The following is an 18,252-nucleotide window of genomic DNA, read 5'->3' as shown; positions in this document are numbered from 1 at the left end:
CCTAGCCTGGGGATTTTTAAAAGGAAGTTAGATGAGCACCTTGCCGGGGTCATCTGACCCCGGTGCTCTTTCCTGCCAAGGCAGGGGGTCGGATTAGATGATCTACCTAGGTCCCTTCCGACTCTAGCTACTATGAAACTATGAAACTATGCACTTAAAGTGAAACCCTCTGGAGAATCAGAACCATTATTCCTCTTAATTCATGTGAATGCAGCTGCATACAATATTTTGTCACTCCCTGCCCTGTTATGTAGTGTGGCTATGTTCTGTTACCTGGCTGTTTCCTCTGCATTTCAATTGTGGATTGTTTGTGTATATCCCTCTGGCAGTAAGAAACTGTCAGATTCCCTTCCTGGTGAAAGGCAATCTAAAAGAGCAAGATACTTCATGTATTGTAGGCGTTATAAAATTATTTTTATTTTGTTCAGATCTGTCATCCTGGCGATCTCATTTCAGAGGAAGCTACTGAATTTGCAGGCTTTTACCACTTCTCTAATTTTAATGTAAAAATACGAGCTAAGAAAAAAGCAGGCTTTATCTTGATTAGACATTTAATATACAGAAACAGAAAGACAATATCAGCAATATCTAAAATGTTGTTTCATGAGCTTACCTAATGTAAATCTGTGGAACAAACAGCAGCTCACTTCCTGAATTGGTTCACTGTTGGGGAACCTTTTCATTATTTCAACAATGATATTGTAACATCGAACATTTCCAGACATGAGCACTTCAACATTACTAGCTAAAATAAAAATAACACCAATTTTATGATTAAATTGAAAAATCACATATATGATTTGAATATGCATAGGTGTTTAAAAATATAGTTCCTGCTTTTGGCATTGTGAAAAAATTTGAGTATTTCTTTTCATCATCATCTTCAACTTTTATCATTATTTATACTTAGACATGCCGTTTCAGGTCAATTTAGACTCCACATAAATTGTTACTGATTTGCTGCCATTACATGTTTAGCTATTTAACAGATAAAATACCTTCACTTATTACTAAAAAGTACTTTTCATAAAGAGTGCTTTACAGATAGTAATTACATTTAATTGCACTAGCATGAGTAGATAACATGAACCCATTCACATTTTAGTTTTTGTGGTGGTATTTTGTAAATTTTTGATATGGTATTTAAGTGATTTAACCAAGACCATAAAACAATTCAATAACAGAATCAGAAAAAACCCCAGATATGCTGTTTCATAAATCCTTGCTGTCTCTCCTACCTCTTCTCTTTCTGTGGCAAGTTATAAAAGTTTACTCTCTTGGCTGGTTCTAGTTTTGGCCTATGACAATTGAGTATATAGTGAGCTTATTTAATATATGAGAAGTGCTTATAGGTTTTCGGCTAAGTGATGCTTCTAACTTTTTAAATGATATTCCTAAATACAAATTTAATTACAAATAATTTTATACTTACATGCACTGTGGGGAGTATGGTAGAAAACAACAATAGCTAATTCAGATTAAAAATGAGCGAGACATACTAAATCATGCTTTAATGATGGTGAAAAAAATCACTTTGCCTATTCAGTCACAAGTGCATAATGGTAGTTACCAAATAAAACTTGCAGCTTCTTGCACTGCTGTGTGCAGGCAGAATCAAAGAATCTTAATCTTTGTGATATGTTTAATGTTGGTGTGTAAGGAAAGATCTACCTATGAATTCAAAGATCACAGATGAAGTCCTGGTCCTATTGAACTCAACAGGAGAATCATCATGGACTCCAGTGGAGCCAAGATTTTACCATTCAGGTCTATTTTGAGCTTCACTGCAAACTGCTGGGTTACCTTGGTCAACTGACCTCTCCGCATTGTGTTTCTGATACGTAAAATGAGGATATTACTAAATTTTACTAAGTACTTGCAAGCCAGATTAATTCATTAACCTTTTTAAAACAAATTCTTAAATTACCGTATCTTTAAATAACTGTGACAGAACACCCCTTTAGGGTGTCTGTCACTTCGAGGGCTGGAGCAGGGAGCTGCCAGGTGGCTAACGAGAGTGGCCATTCTGGGAGAGCTCTAAGAGCAGAGCATTATTGAGATCTATGAGTAACATTGCCTGGTGGAGCTCCGGCTCCAGGAATATCTTGGAGGTAAGGGTGAGGCTATGGGGAAGGAAGAGGCCTCATTGGTCTTGGACATGACCTAAAACTGCACCCTGCTGGGATAGGGAGGCCTGGTGGTCCTACCTGTGTTGGGGCAGGGCCATGTAAATACCAGTACTGAGAACCTCCCTGATGAATTGGCAGTCACCGTCTAGATGAGGGTCACGGGAGAGGCCCAAAAGGCTAGGCTAGGTCTGTCTGAAGTATGAGTGGACAAGCCTGAGGATCTTTCTGGAGTAGGGTGATGGGAGCGTGGCCTGGATAGGCAGCGTGTGAGAGGCCCTTGTAAAAGGGGGCAGTAAGAGAGAGGCCCAAGTAGGGTGGTATGTGAGGGGCCTTACAAGGGGCTATCTGAGTCAGCTGTAAGCTGGAGCAGTTTATGTTTACAGCGTGACATCAGCAAGACATGGAACACGTGTAGGGGTGGTAGGAACGTGTACCGATTGCCTGTGGTCACTTGGGCTGCACAGAGGGCAGCCTCCCACATATTTGACATTATAATCATTTACAAACAAGGCATGGCAGACAAGCAAGATGGGCAGTTTGCCCAGAGACGAGGGTGGAGCCATAATAGTATCAGGCCTGGAAGGTGCCTTTGACATTCACAAAAATCACTGTGGTCATAATGGTAATGAAATAAAATAAGTGACCTACTTTGCTTCAGAAATGAATTGCTTTAGAAATCTTACCATCTTAGTTGAAACATTTTTCCACCCGCTATATTTGGTTATAGCTATTCATTATTGTGACAATCTCCATGATTTAGAAACCCTTTATTTTCAAAAATTGACTTATTTTATTTCTTACTATGACAAACAACTGTGCAGTTATACATCTGCAAGATACCAGAAGTTTTCCAGGACTGGGTAAATGAGCAGGCTGCAAGTAGAGATGGCTGGGAAATGTTTATTTCCTGAAATTTCTCAAGATTTCATAATGTTTTCAATCTTCAAAGACCTTCCTGTGATTTTCATGGAAAATGGAAGAATCTAAAATCCTTACCCATTGTATGGTAAGGGACTTGTCAGGGATAAAAAAAGACTGAAGCCCCTGGCAGATGTTAAAATAATCGTGCAATCTGAATCTGAGAGATGTTATGCCTCGTCCCAAACACTGCACATCCTGACAAGCCAGACACATGTGGCAGGATGCACATTTGGGATGAAGCATAAATTTCAGGTAAGAAGACCGCCTCCAGCCCAATCCCTAGTGACTGGCTAACAATAGGCACTTGGAACATAACAAGCACTTGTACATGTATAATTAATGAGAAGCAATAAACCCCAGTGCTTATTGTTTATTGCTTCTGGGTGTGCCTTTTGAACATGCACCCAGGACTATAGCATGTTGAGCTGGGTTGGAGCACTCCGAATGGCAGGAAACCCCAGGGGTCAGCACCTCTACACATGCCCAATAACCTGCTCTGATACGTTCAAGCTAATTAGCATGCTCCAGCAGCCTTGGTATCACATGTATTCACTGTCCATGTGCTTCAAAATGGCAGCTCTCCCACCACCATTTTGAAGCACGGTACTCTGAATACATGAGACACTTTGGGTGCTTTAATTAGAATGGCTCCTGAGAGCTGTTCTAAATAAAGCGTGGCCCCTCCTTCCCCCTCCCCACAGAGCATGTATAAAGATGCCCAATTTGCTGCAGAGCTGGGATACAAGGGTACTTCAGCACGGGTTTAGCCAGCAGGCAGCCCCTGCACTGAAGAATCCTAGTGCCCCAGGCAGCTGGGGCAGCAGCATCTACACGTGTGCTGCTGTGAGTAAAAAAGTACTATTCTGCTGTGGAATTAATTTACTCCAGCCTAATAGGGGCACACCTGTAGACACAATGTTTACTGCAGAGCTAATAAGTCAACTCTGTAGTAAATGTCTCACGTAGACTGCCCAAAGGGTAGTTTTAAATTGCAAAGCACAAGGGTTACAAGGTTTCTGGTAAGGGAAGCTCTGCTCACTGGAAAGCTTGCAACCCATGTGCCCCATAGATCACTGTTGGCATGGTAGCAAAGCTAGCCTGGTTTGATGCTGACAATCATCAGTTGTTAGCATTGGGACTAGGGCAGCTTGGGAAGGGTTCCAGACCTGAGGATGCCCAAGTCCTGATGCTGACAATCAGTTGCTTGTCAGCATCAGAATGATGGGGCATGCCACATGTTCAATTTAAAGCTCCTTTCAAACCACCCATAAAGATGTTTCATCTTTGTGGCTGGCTTGCCATTTTATGACCCAATAAATTGGCTGTGTGTGGCATGTTGCTATTTATAGCACAATTAATGTAATGTGTGCCAGGTGCTTGAGAAACAAATGCCCAATTCAGAACGGGGGCTTGACTCGCATGAATGCCCTGGGGCAGGTGAGCCTCTATTGTTGGCACTATTCCAGTTTGTAAAAATAATTAAATATTTATTGGAACAACACTTTGAACGTTCATTGTGTACATCCTAAGTGAGTTGCACAACCACTGGATTACAGTCAGTCTCCTTCTCGGCCAATCAATATGTAAAAAAGAATGAAACAGTTCCATCAAGTAAGCTTAAGAGACTGAGTCTTTAGTCCAGTAGATATTGTAGTTCAAGTCCCTAATCCAATACATAATTCATTATTTATATGAAATGGAACAGCTCTAACAAAAGACATGGACAGAGACCCACCCTAAATGAGTCAATAACTTACTAGTTGGGGTATTCAATTGGAAAGTCTCTTGACTATGTTTTGAACCCTGGCAGCAAAAGGTGCCAGAGCTGGGATTTGAATCTGTCTCCTACATCCCAAGTGAGTGCACTACGGGGAGATGGAGGCCCTTCTTTCTGGTTTTAACAAGAAATTCCATCCTTATTAAAACTGCTATGCAGGTTTCCATGGCAAGTTTTGGTCCTGACAAATCAATGATTTTAAAAAGCATTTTATTACAAAATTCACAACAATTTATCTTTGCAACACCACTCTCATTCTAGGCATCTGCCTTCTTTTCAGCCTTTGCTTAGCCACTTGAAACTGGACCTCCCCAGATGCCAAAAGCCATCTATAATCATCACACTAGTGCTATGACCTTTCTTTGCACTGTCCTGGTAATGTACAAGACCATAAAAAGTATTTTTCAGAAAGACTGAATGGCTTGAAATGAATTACTACAACTGACCAACAACCCCACATGTTGTTATAATGCACTTACATGGACCAGCTAAGGAATGTAAAGAATAAAGTGCCAGAAGTATTAAATCTTCTTTTTCTTGAAACTGTTTTAATACATTCAGTATGACCATATGATCTTTGCTTTCCACAAATTCAGTTAGTTGCTCTTCTGGAACTGAGTTAAAGTAAAAAAGAGAGAGTTTATATACTTGCCCAATTTGATATTAGGTAAAACAATAGTTTTTATACAGTTTTGTGATATTTATCTAACACATTTTTCATAAGGTCACTTTTTCTTTATACAAAAACCTTTAGCTTCCTGTTGGCAAGAATACTTTCATTATACAGCTAACAAAAATGGAGTCACAAAACTTGTTGTCTAACTAGTCTTATATTGCACCCTAGGGTACTGAGTGACCTTTAAGTGTGCTGTAAGGTGCTGCACAGTATTAGCACTGTTAGGTGGGCATAAGAAACTTGGATTTTCAAATAAGAATTCATAGCATCAAAAATATTCAGCCTTGTTGTGGGTTTTGAGTTCTTTGCAACAAAAGAATTGCTCTGTTATGTTTCAATAGTCAAAAAATGAATGACAGCTAAGAGCAGGCATTTTCGGAGGAGTGCCTTGAGTCTAAAAAGGTCGAGAACCACCGATATATAGATTAGCACATTTGGCTAGTTTCCCTTAGCATTTTTAACATAGCCTATAACAGCGTGAAAGGCTAATACTTTATTTACATTTTAAAATTATGATATACTTCATAACATTAAATTGGAAGCTAAATTTTATTCAGATCAGTGATAAAAACTGCTTCAAAATCAACAGTGTGATATAACCTTATAAATCCGGCTTTCAAAATTCTAAAATTCTCAAAATTAAAAAAAATTTTGAATTCTCAAATCTGGCACTTTAAAAAAATACAGTAAACTACCTTGTTGCATTAAAAATAGCTTCCCAATAATGCAGAAATGTCTTTGGAAGTCCAGCGCTTCTCTGAGTGCCATTGTTTTTGTTTGTCAGCCTACAGCTATTCTTTCGAACAATACTCAGTCACATGTATAGTGCAATAGCAAAGAAAATTGTCCTAAGGCTATGCACGTTCCTTATGTTTTGTATTAACTCACCTCATTAGATGAAGTATGACCCTTTTTTTACTCACACAGAAATAAAACAAAACCCAGAAGAACTCACAGCATATATTATTTGCTGCTAGTTATTTTTCTTTAGTCAATTCCCAGTTTGTAAATCATTCCACCCTACTAAAGTACAAACGAGAAATACCTTTCTCAAAAAGTCTGTGCAAAGCTTTACAACCATATTGCTGGATTTCTTCATTTTTAGGAAAGATGTTCATAGCATCCAATACCAATAAAAATACATCTGTCTCTTCCTCCAAGAGCAAAAATGTAATTGCATCTAAACAACAGAAAAGAAGGCAAGAAAGGATTGATCGCTACACAAATCAGCTGATCTCTTCTATCAGATTTCATAGACATTTGGGCTGGAAGGGACCCCGGAGGATCGCCCTCTGCCCCTGGGGCAGGAAGCCAGCAGTGTCATAGGATCTCAGCAAGATAAGCATCCAAATGTGTTTTGAAGGCGTTCAAAGTGGGTGCTTGAACCACCTCCGGTGGCAGTCTGTTCCAAATGATCTCTTCTATTTGAAACACTGTACTTGACTATCAAAATTACATATTCTTTGATACTGTTAAAAGTAACTATGTATTTCACTCTGATGTAAATTTGTAAACTGGTAGAGTGAGTGCACTTGGATTTCCCAGTCACTTCCTGTCACTAAGCCAATCCTTAGGCAAAACACCCAAAGACAGAACATACCTTTTCAAATATATTTATTCCCATTTATCAGTAAATCCAGTTGGTGTTGGACACATTACAAAGAAGAATCCAGGAAGATCCAGGAGATGCTTACCTTGCTCCTGAATGCTTATTCTGCTTGGGTGATCTGACCCCAGCTGACTTCCTGCCCTTTGGCGGGAAGTCAGCCAATGATCTTGTGAGGTCTCTTCCAGCCCTAATGCCTATGAAATCTATATTTACTGAAGAAACAATCAAAAAACTGTAAGAAGGATAAAACTTGGTTAATCAATAATATCTACTATATCCCTGGGAAGAAGAGCATCTGTAAGGAATAACTTGCACGGAATAACTAGCTTAATAGCTCAGGAGCCTTGTGATATGAGACAGGGAAAATGGCTTGTTGGATTCATTCATTTAATGGTCATATTCAGCCATCTTATTATATACATAGTGCCTTGGTGTGAAAATAAGCCCATATCCAAAACCTACTGAAGTCAATGGAAAGACTTCCACTGGTTTCACTCAGCTTTCGATTAAACCCACTGCTGTTTTTACAGTAAGATATCACTCAGTGTGAGTAAGGGGGAAAGAATATGAACTTCACAGACTCCCATTAATTTCAGGTCAAGCAGCTCAATAGCTCATAAGAAGTTCTTATTGTCTGGCAGTCCTTGTAAACCAGAATAAGAATTGCCAGGCCAGAGATAATCTGGTATTTTCAGAAATACCAGTATAAAATTTATCATTTAAGAGTTAATCAAGTTCTCTTTTTACAGTAGCTTGCACTTTTAGTCAGTAAGAAAAAATAGATTCTTGCTTAATTACTTATCAGCAAGCATTTGTCTCTACTAATGTTGACAGCTTTAAACCGGAGGGGGGGTGGTATAGGTGGCTGTATTCTCCAATGCCTTGCAGCCCAGGGTATTACGATTCTTGTGCAAGCAAATGCAGAATACGTCCTTTTGCATTTCTGTAGCATTTCACATCTCTGTTGCACAGCTGTAAATTAACTACACAAGGTCCAAGGAAGAAGGGAATCGGGCTTGTTTTTAATAACCCATTTTTATATATTCTGCACAGAAATACATTATACCATTTATGAAAGTAAAACGCCTAATACCTGAAGTAAGGAGTAAATTTAAGACTTTCAGTCCTGTTGTTGAGAGGTTCTCCTTTCCTTTGTGGATTGTGAGCATTTTGAGAATCTGTCTAAAATTTAAAAAAAAACGTTAAGCCTAATGAAATGTTAGTGTAAAGTATACCAAATACTGGGATTCATCATGAAATTGCTTGAGGAAATATAATTATTTTTAAAAAAAAAACTAATGAAAACTTTAAAGCCCTTTTAAATTCCTATGCAAAGGAATTAAGTAGAAACACACCATTTCTATCATTTGATGATTTTTTTAAAGTATATAATTATCACCATTTAAAAATATTTTTCTTATGTACTTTTAAGTATAATGACATACAAGGACATACAAAAGAAAGAGCAAAGCTACTTATAAATTGTTAATTGCAGAGGAACAACTATTGTCATTACATGTGCACAATTCCCATTGATGCCATCAGAGATGTGCATGCATGAGAGCTGTAGCTGGACCTGTAGTAAGACAATAAAAAAAACAAAAAAGGGATTCCACAGCATGACTAATGTCATACACATAAGGTACTGTGATAAGGAAGATTTAATAACCACATGTTGCTGGGTTTTCCTGGAAAGGAACTAAGCACCCCCCAGCTCATTCCCACTTCAAGTTCCTTCACAACTGTCCCACCCATGAGAGAAGAGTGCGTCACTGTCCCTGGAGCCCCTGCCCACTACAGACTGGTTAGAATTTAACTCTTAAAATATGGACAGTTACCTCCAGAAAGGCACCCTTGAGCCTCTTGGGTCCTCTTGCTAAATGGACTGCACATGTACCACCCCCAAAACATATGAGATTCATAGTCTCAGAAGACAGGACAACCTCCTCAAGTCCCAAGGACTTTGCATAATTCATTGGACATCCTTGTCCCTCATGGCAGTAGGATTCCCTGCGCGGCTCAGTAGAGACATCTCCTTTTAGAAGGCTGCTGGTCCCAAAAGGCTACTTTGTGGAGATCCTGTTTCTTGGCTCTCTGTCCTTCTCTCTCAAACATACTTTTAGGGCTAAAAAGCTTCAACTGAATAGTAGTACCGCCTGTGCCCATCAGCCATGGGTAAGCATTAAGCAAAACAAATCTACTCACTCATCATAAGCTTAGGACAAGAGTGTCAAATATATGGCTGGTGGGGTCTAGATCTGGCCTGTAGAGCCATATCATCCAGCCTGCCAGGCTCCTGGAAGGACTGGGAATTTGACGAGGGAGCCTGACACGGGACAGAGGTGTGTATCAGCAGCAGTGGGGTAAGCCACGGCTGCATTAGCCTCGCAGTTCCTTGACACTGCCTGCCCTGTAGCACAGATCTAACTCACAAGAAGCCCTGTGGTATGGATTTAGGTCAGAAAAGCCAAATGGCCTTGACATTCTTGGCTCAGGGAATTTAAGTCACAATTTACAATACTCTGTATCTCTCACAGTAATGTGTGATAGTGTAATCTATGACGTTAAATGTCTAGATGTCCTAATTTTATGAGTGACGTGCATGTGAAAACACCAAAATTTCAAAAGGGGCTAGTAGCATTCCCTGCTAATAAGGATGCATAATACTTTCAATTATAAGACCTTGCTCTGAACTGCGTATATTTTTCACACATTTTCACACATATTAATTCAGGCAGAATTATCTTGGAAAATTGCAGTCAAAATAATCCAACTGTTTCAAGAATGAGACTGGGGAAGAATACTCTGTTCTTCAGTGTTAAGTAAATTCTGGTGTGAAGACGTGATTTTTGGTATCCCTATGAAAATCCCCCCTAATTTGTCCAAGTGTGAAAAATCACAGTTAGCTCATGCTAAGTACAGACATGATGGAGCTTTACATCTAAACTAGCTGAGGCTTCCACACCCACTGGGCATACTTGAGACTTTCAAAACTCCAAATGATGAATGGACTATGTGTTTCTTTTCTACTGAGCACAATCCTTCTACATTTTTAACATCTTCTCCTGACTTTTGTTAAGCAAAGCATTTCTACTGTAAGTAGTGATCCTGTCTCTACTGTGTTCCCAGTGATGCATCCAGGAAGCATGGAGAAAGCCGTCTAATAGGGCTGTGAGAAATGGCAGCTTTCTGTTTCAAATTCTATTTCAAATTAAAACAGCTGGTCCATTCCCTTCGGTCAAAACAGTTTTGCTGTTTCAACATTTTGCCCATAGGATATAACGGGGAAGGTTGAAACAGCCTATATCTTTGTCATTTCTGGCCTGATCTGGATGAAACTTGCAGGAATGGTAGTCCCTTTGGAGGGCATGAAGCCTGCCAAGTTTCAAGGAGACATATGCAGGGGCTTTGGAGAAACTGCACCCCAAAATCTTGAAAGCAAAACTTGTGTCACTTGCATGTGTTAAGCCACAGCAAGGTCAAAACTGCAGGCTTGCTAGCCTTTGAGAGGCCACGAAGCCTGCCAGCTGTCAAGCAGATAGGTGCAGGGGTTGCGAGGCAGAACTCATGACATGTGCTTGTACACCTGACTGTATCTGTCTTGGGGCAGAGAGTGGGGGGAAACCACTGCAGGCCTGCTAGGCCCTGCTGTGGCCACAAAACCTGCCAGCTGTCAAGGAGATAGGTGCGGGGGGAGGGGGGTCTGGGGCCAGGGTATTATTGGACCTGCTGGCTCTAGCATCGCACTGCCGGCTCACGTTCATACTGGGGTTAATTATTACCCCCGGGTCTGTGGTGGCAAGTGCTGAGGGAGCTTCAGTCCTGCTGGACAATAGTTGCACAGGCACCCATGTCATGAGTTTTGCCCGTCAGCAGTTAGGGGTGCAGGGCCCCAGAACTCCCCTGCACCTATCTCCTTGACAGCTGGCAGGCTTTGTAGCCGCAGCAGGGCCTAGCAGCCAGCCCTGCAGCAGTTCCTCCCACCGCGCCCCCATGCCCCAAGACAGACACAGATGCAAAAGCACCCATGACACGAGTTTTGCCTGTCAGCAGCTAGAGGTGCAGGGCCCCAGAACCCCAGCACCTATCTCCTTGACAGCTGGCAGGCTTCGCGGCCTCAGTAGGGGCTAGCAGGCCTGCAGCTTTCACCCTGCTGTGCCTTAACACACAGTGTCACCTATGTCACAAGTTTTGCTTGTCTGAAGCTTCAGGTACAGTTTCCCCCAAACCCCTGCACCTATCTCCTTGAAACTTGGTAGGCTTCATGTCCTCATCAGGGGCTACCATTCCTGTAAGAGTCATCCAAATCAGGCCAGAAATGACAAAGTTAACGGCTGTTTCAACCTTCCCCATTATAGCCTATGGGTGAAATGTTGAAACAAGCAGCGAAACAAAATGAGGAAAGTCAAAATGTTTCGAGGCTGCTTCGACCATATCTGTTTCATTTCTATTTTGCTGTTTCAACCTCGAAACGAGTCAAAACAGTGTTGAATCAAAACTGGTGGTGAAATTTCACACAGCCCTACTGTCTAATTCAAACTCAGTCAGACAGAAAACCTAGGGGTGAAGAGTGGGTCTGAAGAACTATGAGGAATGGAGATTAGGACTGGCTGGACAACGACACTAGATCTTCCCAATCAGGCAATGATGTCCGACTGGGAGTGCAGCCACCTGCAAGCTGCTCTGCTGCTTCCAATTACTGCACAGTAGATTAATCTAATGTGCCATGTTCTAGTAGCTGTAGATACAGGTACTAGAAATTGGCACATTAAACTGTGTAGACACTGACTGGAAGAAAATTGCTCCTGGTCAGCCTAAGCAGCAAGGGGCCACATGGGGCAGGGAGAGCTCAGCTGGATGGAAATCGAGATTATCTTCATGTGGCTAGGAGGAAGCTTCCCAACAATAAGGACAGCTCTCCCAGCTATGTGGAGTTTGGGATGGGTCCAGATCTCCAAGTGGCTGGGAGGCAGATACCTGGCAGCTAAGACAGCTCTCCCCTACCCCATCAAGATCAGGACCAACCCTCGTGCCTCCTGCCAGCCTGAGGCTGACAGCCAAGGGAGACTGGAGCTCTCCCTGGCTGTTACAGGGTAGGCAGAGAAGGGCAGGAGCACCTCTGGACCAAACTGCTCCTGTCAGGAGCAAATTTGCTTCTGATGGGCATGGGTTCAGATGCATGTGGGGCCACAGTTTAATACGCCTGAATTTTCTGTACAGAAAATTCAGGTACATTAGTTACAAGTACAGATGTGTCCTGTATGCAGGACACTTTACAATAGCTCACCTGTGCCAAACAAGTTCCAGACCTGAAGTGCCTACAGTCTGAAGACATGACAAGTTCAGTAGAGTAACACAAAATACATATACAATGGAACATGCTTATTATGATCAAAAGGCTGAGCCATGCTTAAAAAGTACAAAGAGAAAATTCCTTTCACTTGCCCTCTAATCTTGAGAGTAATTAAGAGTAAGGAAGTGAAACACTTACTCTCATCTACTTTCTGAAGGCCTGATGTCACAGATTACAAAAGGTCTGAAGAAATTTCTCTGTGTATTTAGAAAGAGGTTGGACATGCTAAGAGAATTTCCTTCTCTTTGTAAGTGGTTATTTTAAGTACTCAAAGTTGTATCAGAAAAGGAACAGTAATATTAGCTGCACTGATGTTTGCAGCAGTTACTGTAACTTGACTGAGCCAGGGCATGTTGTGAAACAATAAACCAAATGCAACATCTAAACTTAAAATTTTGTTTCTCCAACAATACACACACTTCTCCAACAATACATTTATGTATTGTCACCACAAAATCACTATTTATTGGATCACTTTCTGACAAATCATTCTCTGTAAGTATTCCATTTTGTATATAGATGATATATTTCACTATAGTGTATATTTCATCTCTACTACACTGTATTCTGTTCATCTGCAAACATCATGCAGGACGTCTAGAAACCAATATACATACAGCATCCATTTGTAAAACTTCTCTACTTACTGATGAACACATTGCAACTGATGCTCAGAAGGCATTCTAGATAATCTAATTGCTCTATTTTTGCCACCAGCAGAATACCTGCCATGCAAAGAACATCTACTAGTCTCTTCAACAAGCAGAACTGTCATGCTTTCAATCAGGATTGCACACTTTGCCAAACTATCTGTACATGGAAAAAATGATGTTGAATGACACCAGCAGTGGACCACATTTCTCAAACTCGGACGCTGAAACTGAGTTTAGACTAGAGCTTTGTTTCTACTGGCAACAAGTGTGGCCTCTGGGGAAGCTTGTGTAAATATTTCACCACAAATGTTGACAGTCTTTCTAGAATGCATTAAGGGATGGCAGTACCTACTATCACTTCTCTTCCTAGAATATGGCCCTTCACTCAACAAGGAGCCTTCAGACTGCTGAAGAAATCTGAGCTAATCCATTTACAAAAGATCTTGTATCCTTCTGAGCATAATGGAGAAGACTACAAAGAGTAGTCACACGATAGCTGACCGACAACAGATCCAAATTCAACCAGAACTGTGTACGTAAACATATCAGGGAACTTATTTTTCTTAGCCAGGTACGGACATACCTCCAAACCCATACTACAGTATGATGCAACTGCATCTAATGCCTGAAATCCTGTCATGTTGGTAAGAGCGAATGGAAGTATGCTGAGATAGCTGAGATTTAACTTTCTCCCAGAAGGCGGCAACAAGATGCTGGACCTCCACCTTCCAAGTCCTCATTTGCAGAACTCCATATAGCTTTCTCCTCTCCCCATTTTAACATATATGTATGTTATATCTTTGGCAAATATATCAAATATCTGACCTACTGAACAGAAACATGTGGATTTTCCACTTTTGCGAAGAGCTGTCTGCAGGTTGGCAGAGTTACAGCCTGTAAGGGACTGGGGGAAATGGGAAAAGGGCAGTTAGGCAAGGGGCACCATGTGCGCACTCACACATGCAGACAGCCTGAAGAGCAGCTCCTGCAACTAAGTCTGCAGTGTGTAGATGTTACGCAACTATAGTTCTTACACTTTAAGTGCTAAGAATGGCACTTGTTCCTGTCCCTAAATTAGATCAGTCCCTGAATGAAATTCAGTTTCTGGAATACGAACCTAAGGAAAACGTTAATGATAAATAATAATAATAATAATAATAATAATAATAATAATAATAATTAATTAATTTGAAGGTCAGGCCATCACCATGACCCTACCTTCCTTTGAAGGCATTTGCCTACCCATGCACCCCGATTCTCTGAATGGTTGGGATATGCCTTCATCCACCTTTGGCGCATCCTGCCTAACAAGGGCACAGTGCCTGTCCATGCTTTTAAAAGATTCAGGCATGAGACGATCAGGGATCCTGGTTTTCTCCATTTAAAAAATTAAAATCACAAATTCTGAGTAAACCCTGCCAAGTCCACACACACACACAAAGCATTTGGAAGCCTATCAGTGCCTCAACCACTATAATACATTTTAAAGTACTTATAAATTCTGGTATTTGATTTGGGGTTTTTTTATCATGGAAAAATCAGGGTCGTGCCCCCACCACCCCCTTTGCTCACCAGGATGCAGGTGAGCTTCCCAAGGCCGTAACTCCCAAGCCACAGCCACCTGGCTCTGCCACTGCACCTCACTCAGTCTCCCCCAACCCTGCTCATGCCCCTCACTCCATACCCACAGGCTACCTGCACCGCCAACTCCCACCAGAGGGGGCCTCCAGCTGTCAGGGCTATAGGACTAGGGACTCCGGCCCACAGCCCCCTGGCCCCCACAGCAGTGCCCAAGTCCCGGCTGCCACTTGTAGCAGGTGGTGGCTACTGTGGCAGAGCAGAGCCTGACTCCCCCTGCCCCATGGTTGGCATGGCTGAAGCCGAGCCCACGGTGGGGTGGGGGCAGGCTGCGCGCTTCAGGCTCCCTGCCCTTCTGCTCTCCATCCACAGCCTTTGCAGCCCAGTGAGCAGGACCCGGTGCAGCAGGGCAGAGTGGGGCCAGGCAGGGAAGCTCGTGGCCACTTGTAGAAGCTCCGCGCTGTCCTAGCAAGGTGCCCTCTAACCACCTGGCAGCAGCAAGAGCCACTACTCCAGGCTGCCACCCCCACTGCTGCTGGACAGGCAGAGGGCATCTCACCATGGCAGTAGGGCTCAAGAGCAGCAAGAAGCTTCCCCGCCTGGCCCTGGACTGGCCTGCTGCACCGGGTCCCACCCGCTGGGCCATGGTGGCCCTGTAATGGGGAGGCAGCAAGGCAGGACAGCAGACTCAAGCCTGCAGCAAGCAGACCTGCCCTCCCACTGGGAACGTATCTGGAGGCACACGCCCCCTCATGCTTCCCCTGGGAGCGTGCACAGCAAACAGGAGTCAGCCCCCTCGCCAGCCCCCAAACGAGCTGTCCACGGCCCTATCCTGCTCCCACATTCTGGCCCCAGGCCCCAAGCACTGCCTGGGTTGGGCAGCAGCAGCAGTCTCAGCCCTGCCCAACTCCCTCCCTCCCTCCTCATGGGGGCCTCAATCCCTGCTCTCCCCCCATCAAACTTAGCTGCAGGAGCTGTCTGGCAGCCATGTGCATGTGTGAGTGCACACATGGTGCACCCTGCCTAACTACCCTTCCCCGCTCCCCAAGCCCCTTGCAGGCTGTAACTCTGCCAGCCTGCAGACAGCTCTTTGCAAAAGTGGAAAATCTATGTTTCTATGTTTAACTGAAAAATCTGCGTTTTTCTTGGTCAAAGGAGAAAAACCCACATTTTTTTTCCATTTTCCCCATGGGAAATGGAAGATCTGGATCCCTGGTGATAATCACGCCCCATGAAATGAATATATAGAAACTGAAGAAAATCCAGCTGACACTACAACTTTTAACTAACATCACTTGACACAAACATAACGCCCTGATCAATATCTAAGGTACTAATAGCGTACTAGATCAAGTTAATTCAAGAGGATTTCCTACCATGGGAGTTGCAAACAAACAAAATCACTATTTATTGGTTCACTTTCTGACAAATCATTCTATACAAGTGTTCCTTCCTCTATGCTGCCAGTTTCTATAGATTTCATAGACATTAGGGCTGGAAGGGACCTCAGGAGATCATCGAGTCCAGCCCCCTGCCCAAAGGGCAGGAAGTCAGCTGGGGTCATAGGATCCCAGCAAGATAAGCATCCAATTTACTCTTGAAGGTGTTCAATGTAGGTGCTTGAACCACCTCCGCTGGCAGACTGTTCCAGACCTTGGGGGCTCGGACAGTAAAGAAATTCTTCCTTACGTCCAGCCTGAAACGGTCTTGCAGGAGGCTTTAGTTGGTTTTCCAAACAATCATTCTGTTTTCAGCAGCACATTCATTACATTGGAAACCCAGCGAAATTTTATTTTACTCTGCATTATTTCGATGATAAAATTCTAAAGATAATTTAAAAGGAATACAAGAAATAACCATTTTCTTTGAAGATATGCTAGAAAACACATTTCGTTCCTACTTCAATCTAGAGGAACTCTAGAAACCAACATACATACAGCATCCGTTTGTAAAACTTTTCTACTTACTGATGAACACCAAGTACTTCCCAATCTTTCCCGACATCATGAGGCACTATGTTTGGCAGAGTGGCTGGACAAACTTCTATTAATTTACAAAGAAGTGACCAACCCACCTGAAAAGTAAAAAAATGTAGTTATTTTCCAACAGACATGTCAAACTGCTTATTATGTGTTTTTTCTCTAAGGAACAGATTTCCTACTTAAAACTTTAAAATTTTGGCTCCTGTTCTTCTTGCCTTTAGGAAGGAGATGTTTTGTTTCATATACGACCTGTCCTGAGAACCTAAATAAGATATAATGAGCTAATATAAGACAAGACAGAAGCCATAAAAAGTTAACAGCAAAGAAACAAATAAGGGTGCAGATGTGCACTCCTGAACATATTTTTCAGTGTTTTGTCTAGTTCACCTATAAACTTTGGAGCTAAAGCCAAGCTTTATCAGGTGTTCAGGTGTCCAACAAGTTTGATAATTTGGTCACCTAAACATTTTTAAACATTTGATCCTCAATCCTGAACTCAAGCAGTTAGTTGTTTTGGCCTGTGGCTCTGAAATGCTCCTAAGCTCAGGTCCAAGGCAGGCTGGTGTTATGAACTAGCCACTACAGCTGTATTTCCTGCCACTGCTTCTCCCTCCCCTTAGATGTAATTCTCCTCACTGTGCCTTTCCAGCTTGGCCACAGGCAAAGCCCCCTGCCATCAGGACACTGCTGAAGCCTCCTGGTTCTGTGAGTCATATGTAGCCTACAGACTGTATATTGCCAAACCCTACTTAAATCTATGAACTTTCTAAACTCATACTAAAGAAAATGGAACTTTTGAAAGTACAAGGAACAGAGAACCAATACGAAGCTAGCAGTGAAAGGAAGTATGTTTCCTTGACAACTGCTCAATAATATGCAGTCTTTGATTTTTAAATATCTCTGTGAATAAGATACCCAATACTGTAAATGCAGAGTTCTTCCTTATTCATTTTGTGCTGGAGAAAAAACACTGGCAAATGTGCTTGGCTTATTGTGAATGCATGCTGAGTCTTAGATATACAGACTCACATCTTGAAAGTGAATGTATTTATTCAATATACTCAGAAATATATGATAGTCAAATGAATCATAACCCACTGCATATGTCAACATTTGAACACCACACTAACTCTGTCCAGTCAAAGGCAGGATCACCGTACTTACCCAAACCCAGGATGACTCTGAATTTAAGATGACCCCTAATAATTAAAAGAATCTTTTGAAATAATTAAATTAAAAAATTAAAATAAATGTTATAATTTTCCATGCACAGAATCTAAATATTGGAGGGTCATCCTAAATTCATCCCCCCCACTGATGAAGAGGGGAAAGCAGCAGCAACGGAGTAGGCAGTGGGGAGGCAGACAGCAGGAAAGTCAAGTGGTCTCTGCCACCTGCTGACAGTGTTATAAGAGGTGTCATTTGTGCTAGAGATGTTGTTTATAGTTTCTAGGGTCGGAAGGGACCCGAGTAGATCATCTAGTCCGACCCCCTTCTATGGCAGGAAAGAGTACTGGGGTCAAACGACCCCAGCAAGGTACACATCTAGCCTCCTCTCAAAGACCCCCAGGGTA

At 42.2% G+C, this 18,252-nt stretch overlaps 1 protein-coding gene across 2 annotated transcripts in view; it reads right to left on the bottom strand.

Annotated features, from left to right (window-relative positions):
• The window catches only part of LRRK2 (leucine rich repeat kinase 2), a 106,659-nt gene that overhangs the window by 83,991 nt on the left and 4,416 nt on the right, over positions 1 to 18,252 (bottom strand). The window contains exons 3-7 of one of the 2 annotated variants that reach the window (XM_019543535.1): positions 16,664 to 16,770; positions 8,206 to 8,294; positions 6,549 to 6,683; positions 5,307 to 5,441; positions 614 to 745 (exon numbers count right to left, since the gene is read on the bottom strand). In XM_019543535.1, the coding sequence (XP_019399080.1) occupies positions 614 to 745; positions 5,307 to 5,441; positions 6,549 to 6,683; positions 8,206 to 8,294; positions 16,664 to 16,770 (598 nt within the window). The remainder of the gene's footprint in view (positions 1 to 613; positions 746 to 5,306; positions 5,442 to 6,548; positions 6,684 to 8,205; positions 8,295 to 16,663; positions 16,771 to 18,252) is intronic. The other variant, XM_019543536.1, reaches the window with a different exon arrangement.

The sequence above is a fragment of the Crocodylus porosus genome, unplaced genomic scaffold (genome assembly GCF_001723895.1).
Source record: "Crocodylus porosus isolate Cpor-Errol unplaced genomic scaffold, CroPor_comp1, whole genome shotgun sequence".
Lineage (NCBI taxonomy): Eukaryota > Metazoa > Chordata > Crocodylia > Crocodylidae > Crocodylus > Crocodylus porosus.
Note: the sequence above shows the minus strand (reverse complement) of the source record. Positions and strands in the feature narration are given on the sequence as shown.